Source organism: Larimichthys crocea, chromosome I, assembly GCF_000972845.2.
Source record: "Larimichthys crocea isolate SSNF chromosome I, L_crocea_2.0, whole genome shotgun sequence".
NCBI lineage: Eukaryota > Metazoa > Chordata > Actinopteri > Sciaenidae > Larimichthys > Larimichthys crocea.
In genome coordinates, this window is record NC_040011.1 from 25,464,951 (window position 1) to 25,476,420 (window position 11,470).

The 11,470-nt window shown below is 41.7% G+C and overlaps 3 protein-coding genes across 3 annotated transcripts; 1 reads left to right on the plus strand and 2 right to left on the minus strand.

Annotated features, from left to right (window-relative positions):
* Window positions 1-278: 278 nt before the first annotated feature.
* Window positions 279-3,309, minus strand: mars2 (methionyl-tRNA synthetase 2, mitochondrial). The gene is made up of 3 exons (XM_010738968.3): window positions 2,730-3,309; window positions 2,057-2,391; window positions 279-1,513 (listed from the first exon to the last, which is right to left on the minus strand). Exons 1-3 carry the CDS (start codon window positions 3,013-3,015, stop codon window positions 344-346), a joined length of 1,791 nt encoding a protein of 596 aa, XP_010737270.3. The 5' UTR covers window positions 3,016-3,309; the 3' UTR covers window positions 279-343.
* A 1,912-nt stretch (window positions 3,310-5,221) lies between these two features.
* Window positions 5,222-9,143, plus strand: zgc:101583 (magnesium transporter NIPA2). The gene is made up of 6 exons (XM_019272041.2): window positions 5,222-5,345; window positions 5,626-5,758; window positions 6,410-6,466; window positions 6,750-6,840; window positions 7,521-7,681; window positions 7,800-9,143. Exons 2-6 carry the CDS (start codon window positions 5,626-5,628, stop codon window positions 8,432-8,434), a joined length of 1,077 nt encoding a protein of 358 aa, XP_019127586.2. The 5' UTR covers window positions 5,222-5,345; the 3' UTR covers window positions 8,435-9,143.
* Window positions 9,144-9,540: 397 nt separating this feature from the next.
* On the minus strand, window positions 9,541-11,325 carry timm8a (translocase of inner mitochondrial membrane 8 homolog A (yeast)). Its single transcript, XM_010738969.3, has 2 exons — window positions 11,086-11,325; window positions 9,541-9,852 (listed from the first exon to the last, which is right to left on the minus strand). Exons 1-2 carry the CDS (start codon window positions 11,194-11,196, stop codon window positions 9,691-9,693), a joined length of 273 nt encoding a protein of 90 aa, XP_010737271.1. The 5' UTR covers window positions 11,197-11,325; the 3' UTR covers window positions 9,541-9,690.
* Window positions 11,326-11,470: the final 145 nt, after the last annotated feature.

Sequence of the window (11,470 nt, forward strand, 5' to 3'; positions counted from 1 at the left end):
TCACAACTTTATTACTGAAGCCTTGACTGTCCTACTGTGACACATCAAAATGAAACCTGAACACTTTACAGTTGTAATGTCAGGGTGTGCCTCTTTCCACCATTTCCTTTTACTGCAACAAATCCAGACTTGAACACAACGCGTGACTCTAAAATTGTAAAATAATGACCTGTTCATAAACACAGGTGTTTTCACTTTAGACTTCTGCTGAGGTTGATGTTTGGTGAGGAAGATGTTTGTACTCCTCGTGTAGTCTTAAGATTAAGTGAAAACAGCCACAGGTTTGACTTCTTTATTGACTGAATCTTTGCATTTCACAGAGAACAAATAATTTTCAATTAATTTATGCTGCCTTTTTTGTTTTTTTAGGTTTTTGTTGATCTACATTCTGTCTCTCTAAGCGACTGAAAAGCACCCCAGAGTCAGATCCTAGCGCTCTCCCTTCAAAGGGACAGTCCATTCCCTGATACCTGGGCAGAAAGTTCACAGCTGCCCAGCTCCTCTCGCCTGGTTGCACTCCAAGTCTGGACAGCAGCTTGTTAGAAATCTCTGGCACTACTGGCTGGAGGAGTGTGCCGTAAATCCTCAGGCATTCGAGGGAGATATGGATGATGGTGTCCAGCCATCGCCGGTCTTTAATGTCCCTCCTATCCAGCTTCCAAGGTGCATGGCGATGAACAAACCCGTTGGTCTGCCTCACACAGGCACTGATGGCCTCCAGAGCTTTGTAAACATGCATGCTCTCATAGTGCTGCTCCACCAAAGCAGAGAGATGTTTCACAGCATCCAACATGTGGTAGTCTTCAACCACAGCTCTGCCTCCGAGTTGATTTGGGAAAGATTGGGGGCAGAAAGAGGGGTAGACCTGAGCTGGGTTAAGGGCTGGGGCTGTGCAGCGGTTCAGCAGACCACCGAGAGAGTCGGCGAGCTCTGCATTGAGCAGCTTGATAGCTTTGTCGTCTGTGTAATCACAGTCTGAGTCTGGGACACCCTGACGCAGAAGAAAATACCTCATACCATCAGTTGTGAACATCTGTGAGCGTTCTAGAGGATCCACCACATTACCCAAACTTTTCGACATCTTCTTTCCTCCTACGGTCCAGTGAGAGTGCACATGTATCGTCTGTGGCAGCGGCAGTCCAGCTCCTAGAAGGAAGGATGGCCAGTAGATGGCATGAAATTTTAAGATGTCCTTTCCGACAATGTGGTGGGCAACGTTCCACCATTGCTTGTGTTTGTTAGGATAGCCAGCCACAGTAAGGTAGTTCACCAGAGCATCTAGCCACACATAGATGGTTTGTTCGGCGTCACCTGGGACTGGGATGCCCCACTGAAGGCGGCTTCTCTGACGGGAGACTGAGAGGTCAGGAAGGTCCTCCTGCAGCCACTGGAGAACAGCCTGGTAGAAACGTTCAGGCTGTATAGCCCGAGGATTTCCTCTGAGCCAGTCAAGCAGCTGAGGCCGAAATGCAGACAGACGGAACATGTAGTTCTCCTCTTTCATCCAGTCCACCTGAAAAACAGTGGAGAGAAGATTAAAGTGTTGTTGACCGAGTAAAATTGCACAAGCTGTGGAGGTGTCATTTGATTTCTGCTTCAAGGATGAGTTTGATATTTTAGAAATGACACAGATTCATGTTCTTGCCAATGAAAAGATTAATACTACTCTCATACCTGTCCACCAAATATGAAGCTGGAGTCAGGGATTGTTAGCTCAGTTTAGCATAAAGACGGGTAATGGGAAAAACACTACCTTGGTTCTGCCTGAAGTCTCTCTGGAAATCTCCAAGAACAAACTGGCACATAACCCCTTGTAAAATCATAATTCTTTGTGCCGTTTACATCAACAAGATAATAAGCTTTATGATGTGCTGGTAGGAAGATTTTATTAACTTTTGGCCAAAGTTTTAGTCCCTAAAAATGACAACAGATGCCTGATTCTAAAGTTTAAGCCAATATCACTATGATAATATCATCCCCTTAAAGTTTGCACTCATTCATCTCCACTAAAAGTCACACTTGCGCTATGCTATAATCCCAGTTTTGCTCTTCTTACCTTGTGGCCACTTTCCAGCGATACCTTGATCTCCTTCCCCGTTGAGTCCAAAGCGTCACCCACCTGCGATGGCGTGAGGAAGCTTTCATCTTGGGTGGAGTACCAGCCTTCATAACTTCCCTTGTAGATGAACCCTTTGTTCCAGAGCACTGACCAGAAATGCTCTACGGCCTCACGGTGTCTCTGCTCTGTGGTTCTTATGTAGTCTGTATACGATACGTTGCATCTGCTGAAGAGATGTCTGAATCTCTCAGATACATCAGTGCAGAAGGTCAGGGGATCTTTTCCTGCAGTGTCAGCAGCTTGTTGGATTTTCAAGCCATGTTCGTCTGTGCCTAAAATGCAAGACAGCATGGTGTATTATTATTAATTTGCTTGATTAATTGATTAATCATTTAAATAATGAAACACCAATACATTTTTCTACAAAGTGCCCCTCCAAATTTCTTGTTTCTTGTCCAAACACTTTGAATTTACAATATAGGGGCAGAAACAAGCAAATGTTTGGCTTTTTTTTTTTTGCTTGTAAAAATTCCCTGTGAGCAGATTTCAAACATAAGCTTTGTAATTACCGTAATGTGATTAATACTGTGACAAAAAAAACTATTTTACTTGATTGTGGACACCACATGCAACTAAGAACATGCATATTTTGGTATATATTAGGGTTTACCTGTTGCAAACTTTGAGTCGAAGCCCTGAAGCAGCTTATACCTATGAAAGCAGTCCGCTATGACAGCTGAATATAGGTGTCCTAAATGAGGAGAGGCGTTGACATAGAAGATGGGAGTGGTTATGTAGTAACTCCTGTCGTCTTTGCAGGGATGCGTGCTCGTCTGCCTCAGCACAGAGATCCTCTGGTGTCTCGATAAAGCTGAAATTGGTGAGAAAAATGGACTTTGTTGGAGTCTGTGAACAGCCTTGCAGCTTCTGGCGACAAACACAACAGGGGTCCTCATGACTGGATAGGAGGCGAGTCCAGAAAGTGTAGTATTGATCACTACAGTACTTGCTAACCATTCACGTAGCGAGCTAGAAGATGACGAGTTTTCCTAGAAGAAAACATAAAAGCAGAGAGACGGGATCACTCTCGGTAACGCACTGGAAGATGTCGGAGTAGTCCTAATGAAGGTTTTCGATGAAATATTCAGGAATCATTCAGTGTTCAGCTTTTTTTCTCTTAACCAGCAGCGCATGTGTTTCGCCTGCAAGTCAAGGTGAGCGCTTCTTCCGGTTTCTATAAACAACAATCCGTCGTCCAATCAAAACGCTGCAAGAAGAGCAACCGCCAATCAGGTTGCGAGGACTTTCTTTGACGCGCTCTGTCGACGCTGTCAGTTCATTGACTTTTCAGACATTAAAGGTCTAAACAGGGAGGTTTGAACTGGTGAAACAGTGAAAAGTTCACGGGCAGATGTATAAAATGTTTTCTTTCTTAAAGTAAAGTCTTAAGACCGACAACAAAGTTTTGTTCACTGATAAATCACTCTGTTGTTAAGATAAACAGATGAAAATAACTCAATCTTATTCGCCTTCAAAATAAAACGCGGTTTAAAGCACGTTGGCTGCAGCGGTCAATGTAAAGAGAGCTGAACTAAATGAATAAACATGATAATGCATTTATGTATCAGAGCACTCACGCATAAACAGAGCACCAGCAGAGTGCAAGAAATTATTTCAGAGTTGCCGAATTATTGACTAACAAATAACTATAACTATAACCATAGTAAGGTGGACAACAAGATACTACCTCATTTCCATGGAAACGAGCCGTCCTCTGTGCCACATAAGTAACAGAGAAAAAGTACTACAGCTTGTGATCTGAATCACTTCACGCATCAATGGTCTCCTGCTGCTACAACACATAGATTTGTAAAATAAATGGTTTTAGATAACTTTGGGGATTTTTTATTGGTAAAAATATTCAAGAACTTAACTTTTATACACTGTACTGTCCTAAAATCACTTCACACAACATCACTGGTGGCATTAAATTAATGTCAAACACCAGGAGACACCTAATTGGTTGTGTAAAACCAACCCCAGGTGTCTCACACCACCCAGCTCACAAGTGTGTAAAGAAAAGAGGAAGAATGTAATGAAAAGGCTATGAGTGTGAAGGTGCATCCTATCTATAGTTGTAGGTATCCTCTTGGGTGTTGGGATTGTTGTAGGTGTGGATCATTAATATTCTCTCTGAGTTTGTCAACTGAATCTAAACACATGTTGTGAAAAATGCAACATGATGTGACTGCAGCACTGCAGACTTTGGTGTGCAAACACATGATCCCTGGTTAAACTGAAGCACACATCAATGCACCAGTGATATTAATCCTTTATAGTTAAACACTCACAGGGACATTATTCTTGCAGCATTCATACTTTATACTTTAATTAAATGAAATTAAAGTATAAAGTATGAATAAAAGTACAAATTCTGCAAGAAAAATGTCTTGTAGTAAGTATTTTCACAGTGTGGAACTTTTACTCGAGCAAAGGATCTGAATAGTTCTTCAATTACTGGCATTAAATCCTCATTAATAATGCATTAGTTAAGCATGTGTTTTATACCCATATTACTGTTATAAAATTGAGTATATAGCAATGACAGTATATGCATGATATCACCCATAGGTTTCTGATGCACCATTCTGACACTCAAAATATATGACATCTCCCAGCTAATCTAAAAATTGGCATGGATCATCAGCAGACATAGGGCAGGCTGGATGATGCCCTGGTGCTCAAACAAGCCATCTGTAATGGCACTCACCTGTCAATCAAAGTGCCCACACTGTTAATTCTGCATAACTTTTTAATATAATTTGACTCAGTACAGTTGTCATGAACAGGGAAATTAGCTATCGAGACCAAAACTGTTTTTTGTACCAGGCTGTATACATGTTTATTTCTGCTGTGAAGTTGGACGCTTGACATGTTGACATGTTGACATGTTGACATGTTGACATGTTGACATTTTCTGTAGCCAGCCTCAAGTGGCCGCTCGAGGAATTGCAGTTTTTTGGGACTTGTGCATTGGCTTCATTTCCCAGCCATGGAGGTTGCCACTGTGTGTACAGTGACAGATTTATCTCAAATATGACACTGAATGCACAAACCCACAGCAGAAAGCGGCTCATCTTGTAGTATTAACCCTTGACTGTCCGAACAGCCTCCGCCCAATTTACTGGGCGGTAACCAGGAAGTCCCGGGTTGACGCCAACCAACCAGTTGCTTCACTTCCTAAAGTCATTTTGCAACGACGAATGGGGTTGACGTGACAACAGAGGTAAAACATTTAACAAACTGTGGCGTTAAGCGATAGTGAATTGTATTTTAGACTTAACTAAACCAAGACCGCTTTAGAGAAGTCGTCAGACTCTCATTTCATGACTCTTTAACCGTGTTGAAGGCTAGTTTCAGCCTCGCCGCAGCCCATCATGTGATTGTAAACACGGGCTGCCTGTTGCTCGGCTACTGAAAAAAGTTCCCGAAAGCTCCGTTTGTCATATAAGTTTAGTTATTTTAACATTTCCCGCAACGACATTGTGTGTTTGCCGCTGTTTCAGATGGAAGTGAACCGCTTGGACTTTTACATCGGTCTCTCTCTGGCTGTGAGCTCCAGCGCTTTCATCGGCGGAAGTTTCATCCTGAAGAAGAAAGGCCTGCTGCGATTGGCCAGCAAGGGATCAATGAGAGCAGGTACTGTGCGCCTCACTGCAGGTCAAACTACACTGCAGTCCTGAAGGAAACACTAACTAACTCTAATTAACAGCACCATAGCGTTAAATACAGCCTTACCATGGAGTTACTACTTTCAGACTCTGTATGCAGTATGTAGTGTCATGATCAAAATGTATATATTGGCATACAGGAAGATTTTAATTATTGGTTAATCTGCTTTTTACGTTCCTGATTAATTAATTGTTAACAGTCCAAAACCCAAAGATATAGTTAACTGTTAACATAAGAAAGAAAAGCATCAAAGCATCCTTAGTTTTGAGAAGCTGGAGCTAGATAAAGTTTAGCTTTTCTGCTTGAACAAATGAGTGAGTTATCAAAATAGTTGCTGATTCATTAATCCATTAATTAACTAACTGTCCGACCTTAATCATTATGTGTTATATTCTTGGATTATTACAGTTTGGTGGTCGAGGAGGAGCCAATTTCAACCACTTAATATATTGTTAGATCATTTATTCTATAGTAGTGCATCATGTTTTCTAAGAGTTTTGTGTTTTATATGTGAAATGTTTATTTACGAACTTAATATCCTGTAGAGGGGGTCCGCCTGTAACAGCCCGTAACAGTTATGTGGTATTTACTCCAGTTTGTCTTCTGTGTGTCTCACAGGTCAAGGGGGGTATGCTTACCTGAAAGAATGGCTCTGGTGGGCAGGACTGATTTCAAGTAAGTGAATCATTTACAGACTTAATTGTGTAAAACCTGCAAATGATTTTTTATTTGGTGACACTGCTTATCAGCCATGCCCTTCAAACACTGTGCTCTTTGTTTTTCAAGGGGGAAATGAGGCACTTGTGGGTTTGGTATTTTTGACGGTGACGTTGTTGTAGATGTAGCACCCACAACATATCTGAATCTCACATTCCTCCAAAGAGCACATTTGCACATGTGGGTTGGAAGAGAACATTTCACCTTTTTTAACCAGCTGCAATTCATGTTTCTATTCTAGTGGGAGCTGGAGAAGCTGCTAACTTTGCTGCATATGCATTTGCACCGGCCACACTGGTGACTCCTCTTGGAGCACTGAGTGTACTTGTAAGGTAATTGTTTTTGGCTTGAATTTCATTCATCACCACAATTTATCACACAATTGCTTGGTGTGATTTGGATACTTTCAGCTCTCTCAGTACTGAACCCCGTGCTGCATGTCGTTCTCCTCACGCAGCAGTCTGTAAACAACCTAATATGGTGCAGGAGTGGGTAGGGTGTATTAAAAGGGAGAGGAAGCTCTTTCCTGGAAAGCAAGTGAAGTGACCACATGGTCAGAGTGGATGGTTACATAAATTTCACTCTTTCACATGTTTTAACAGAGATAACGCGACAATAAAAACTGATGTAATAAAGGCAATTTCACTCTGTTTCAACACCCTACTGCACTTACAACACAACAACAAAAATGTCTTGGTGTGAGTGACAGTATGTTATCAGAGAGCCCTAATCTTGTCAACTTGTCCCACTAACAACTATTGTCTGTACATAACATAGCTTATTCCTCTATGTTGAAGACCTCATTGTTCAGAAACTATTATAAACACATATTTGATTAGTTATGATGCTTTATTTTCTGTGCAGCATAGAACATTATTTGCACCACAGCAGTCAAAAACCATTTGAACACCTGACATCAACAGTATCAACAGATTTTTAATATGTAAGAGTTTTGTATATATGTATAATATATGTGTAAACTCTCTCTCTACATCATTTGTTTTCCTTGCAGTGCCGTACTCTCCTCTTACTTCCTGAATGAGAGGTTGAATGTTCATGGGAAGGTTGGTTGTTTGCTGTGCGTCCTGGGCTCCACAGTGATGGTGATCCATGCACCACAGGAAGAGGAGGTCGCTTCCCTCAGTGCCATGGCTGAGAAGCTCAAAGACCCAGGTAGGACCACTCCTTCATCGGTGTGATGTGATTAACCATGCTATGGAAACTGAATCCCAGAAAAGGGTTGGACGGACATTTTTCAGGGTACTAACTCATATTTGAATGCTCCCACTAGGTTTCATTGTGTTTGCTGTGTGCGTTGTTGGAAGCAGCCTGGTTCTTATCTTTGCTGTGGCTCCGCGGTTTGGACAGAAGAATGTGCTGGTCTACATCCTGATCTGCTCTGTGATTGGCTCCCTCTCTGTGTCTTGTGTCAAGGGCCTGGGAATTGGCATTAAGGAGCTGTTTGCTGGGACAGCGGTGCTGAAGGAACCCCTGTTCTGGTCGTTAGTCATCTGCCTGGTAATCTGCGTCAGCGTTCAAATCAGCTACCTAAACAAAGCCCTCGACATCTTTAACACCTCCATAGTCACTCCCATCTACTACGTCTTCTTCACCACCTCTGTCATGGCCTGCTCAGCCATCCTCTTTAAGGAATGGTTGAGTATGACCACTGATGGAATAGTGGGAACAATTAGTGGGTTTCTCACCATCATTTTGGGAATCTTCCTCCTCCATGCCTTCAAAGACATTACATTTAGTGGGGACTCCCTGCCACTGTACCTGAGGAAGGGTCCTCAGGGCTTTCCATGGGGGCCCCAGCCTTACGTGGCTCTTCCAAGCCATGACACACAAGCAGAGGATGAGATGAAGCTGCCCAGAGAAGGAGGCTCAAAGGGGGCGCGGGGTACACACCAGAGAGCTCCTTAAGGGGAACCGATATGTCTTACAGTGTCAGTACTATAGAGAAATTGCTTATTCGGCTTCAATTCTGAAGCTTGAATGCAAATTACAATATTACAATGTGACAAGTTAGTTTACTTAATTTAAATTTCAAGGCTCTCCTAAACAAAGCAATATGCACTGGATGAACAAAGTCGCCTAAAGTAAGCATAATGTTCCTGCCAGCACACTGGGTTTCATTTAAATGTGTACGCTCTTTTTGTGAATTATGTTTCAGCCACATCTTTGCTTTGGTTAAACAAAACACAGGACAGAATTATCTGTAGTATAATTTATATCAATGTGAATGTCCGTTGCACTGCTGTTACATTTCTTTTTTAGTATATAAAGTTTAAAAAAAATAATTGAAAGCTTTACAGTGCCTTCTGAAGACTAACTTTATTCATAATTTTGCACTTTTAACCTTAGCATATATGTACATATGTATGGTTTTATGACTACTGAAGGCAAAAAACCTGATTTGCCCTAAATGCCATTCAATCATCTGTTGTAAAAAAAACACATTTAAATAACTCCTTTCTGTAATACCTCAGTATTGAATACAAATGCACCAAAGAATGTAATTTCCCTGTATACATGATGTGCCAAAAAACATGTGCCAACCTGTAACATGTCTGTAATTGTCATTTTGTGAGTTTGATGATGCTGATTAAAACATAACTACAACAGTACTTGACTACAGTTTTCCAAAAGACAGACATAATTATTTGGCATTTTGTTTATTGCATATGTACAGTCCAGAACCTTGCGCCTCTTCAGTCAAGACATCGTCAGATCTTTCAAGTTACGGCAGAGTGTGTGTTGAAGTCCTTGTGGCTGTCATCCAGAGAGATATATATATATCCACATTTAACCAACGAGTTACAGCAGTGGATATTAACGCATTCAAGCTCAGTTTCACAGTCGGACCAGTGAACTGACTTGAACTGCATGATTTGACAAAACCAACATAAGGTCACTGCCAACAACAGACCACAATCTAAGCATTCCGCAACACTTATATCTTGCTTAGTGGAGGACAAATAAAACCCTAGACTTCTGCGTGAGTCCATACATGATGTTAATCTCAGGCACTTGTATCAAAAAGTAACACCTGATGTTGTTCCTTTTTTCCAGAGAGAGAGAGTTCAGCAACATACGGTCAGCCACAGACCAAACGGCCGCCTCGTCACAGAGCAGGAGGGGCCACGTGCATGACTTGTCACGCCTTTCAGTGACAGTTTTTAGTCTGACATGGTCTCGGAGAATGAGCCCTTGCTCCTCTGTGTCTGTTCCAGTCTGTTCAGGATAAACTGGCTGGTGTCAATAAATCGCTCCACACAGTTAACGAAGCACACTTCTGTCCTGGAGTCCAGCTTTGGCCCGGGTTTATCCATACATTTCTCCTGCAGACAGAGACAGACCGGTCAAGTTTAAAGATGCAATGAATGGGTGATGCAAGGTGTCATTGGTTACATGTAGGCAGAGATGTATAAAGTACTGGAGTAAAGGAGTGGAGTAGAAGTACAAGTGCTATATCAAAAAACTGACTTGAGTAGAAGTTGAAGTGTTCTTTAAACACCATACTTAAGTAAAAGTACTAAAGTATTCAAAATGTTTTGTACTTAAGTATTGCAAGTAGAAGTATGTAAAAAATTGCTACTCAAGTACTGAAAGTAAAAGTACAAGTAAAAGTACAAGTAAAAGTACTGTTGTTTATATTATTTCAAATATTTATTAAGGCACAACTTCTAATGTTACAGTGTTACAATGTTCATGGTAGAGTTCTGTGATTTCCCATGGTCTGTGAATGCGTCTGAATGAATGCGAGAGCGAGGGGGCGGGGGAGCAGGTGAGAGAGCGCGCACCTGGGTGAGTCAGGTGTATGACGTACGGCGCACGAGCGAGGTTGATGTCTGAGACCGGGACTGTTATGTTGTTGTTGTTTTTTTGGTGTGGTTCCGGCCGACAGTAACCGAGTCCTGGAACCAAACCGTTCAGCAATAATTGCAGGTTTGTTGAATATCGCCTCGTCATTCATCACGTGCTGGACGCTACAATAGTAACGAGTAACGATTCAGCACATGAAAAATGTATCAGAGTAAAAGTATTAAATTCATCAAAAATATGTAGTGCAGTAAAAGTAGAAGTTGGGGAAAAAAATAATACTCCAAAAAAGTACAGATACTGCACTTTAGTACTTAAGTACAGTACTTAAGTAGTTCCACTTCGTTACTATACATCTCTGCATGTAGGACATCACATTTGGCACAGTGGCCTTGCCCTGGCTGTGACATCATAACTGAAACATTAGAGGGAGGGAGTTAAAACTACATTTTAAACCAGTTTAACAGCAGCAGACTGCGTCCTGAAACACTGCCTCCTTATTTCAAAGGTGTCTGGTATGATGAAATATTGCAATGGTCGAAACTAACGTTTAAATCCGACATTTCCCCTCACTACCGCTCACTATGTGACACAGAGTGACATGAGGAGGCTACGCGCGTTTACATGTGAACATTATTATTTGAGCACAACAAATAAAACGCACATCTGAAACAGTTTGTAGTCAATTTAAAGCAGGCTATTATTCAGTCACGTAAAAAAGAGCTGCAGCGCTCGCTCGGAGCTGATCTTACCCAGCAGACCTCCGTCATCTGATGCACCAGCTGCTGAAATCTTTGTTTCTGAGTCTCGATTTCGATGAAGTGTTGAAGCTGGGGGTCGGCTGTCGCTCCTTTGCCGTCCATGTTGCGCTAAAAATGAGGCTGTGAGAGCAATATTTGTATATTTCTGAGAGGCTTACAGCTCTATTGCTGACCTTCACGTGTATGTATGGACGACAGGAAACAGGAAGCAGCTCGGCCAATCACAGAGCGCGTTCTTCTGTCATCATACATACGTCATTTGTTACACTTGTTCCTGAAATCTGACTAAATGTTATTTATTTGTTATTTATTTGTTATTAGGTCATTTTATTGTTTTAAGTAATGTGCCTTTTATGAGTGTCTGTACATTATTCTA

Bases quoted from the DNA above. Each gene is read 5' to 3' on its own strand.
- timm8a (XM_010738969.3), bottom strand. From the start codon at position 11,196: ATGGACGGCAAAGGAGCGACAGCCGACCCCCAGCTTCAACACTTCATC. The intron at 9,853-11,085 runs GTAAGATCAGCT...CTCTGTCTGCAG, and splicing joins AGATGACGGAGGTCTGCTGG to GAGAAATGTATGGATAAACC.
- zgc:101583 (XM_019272041.2), top strand. From the start codon at position 5,626: ATGGAAGTGAACCGCTTGGACTTTTACATCGGTCTCTCTCTGGCTGTG. The intron at 5,759-6,409 runs GTACTGTGCGCC...TGTGTCTCACAG, and splicing joins CAAGGGATCAATGAGAGCAG to GTCAAGGGGGGTATGCTTAC. The intron at 6,467-6,749 runs GTAAGTGAATCA...TTTCTATTCTAG, and splicing joins GTGGGCAGGACTGATTTCAA to TGGGAGCTGGAGAAGCTGCT.
- mars2 (XM_010738968.3), bottom strand. From the start codon at position 3,015: ATGAGGACCCCTGTTGTGTTTGTCGCCAGAAGCTGCAAGGCTGTTCAC. The intron at 2,392-2,729 runs GTAAACCCTAAT...CTTGCATTTTAG, and splicing joins CGACTCAAAGTTTGCAACAG to GCACAGACGAACATGGCTTG. The intron at 1,514-2,056 runs GTAAGAAGAGCA...ACTGTTTTTCAG, and splicing joins CGCTGGAAAGTGGCCACAAG to GTGGACTGGATGAAAGAGGA.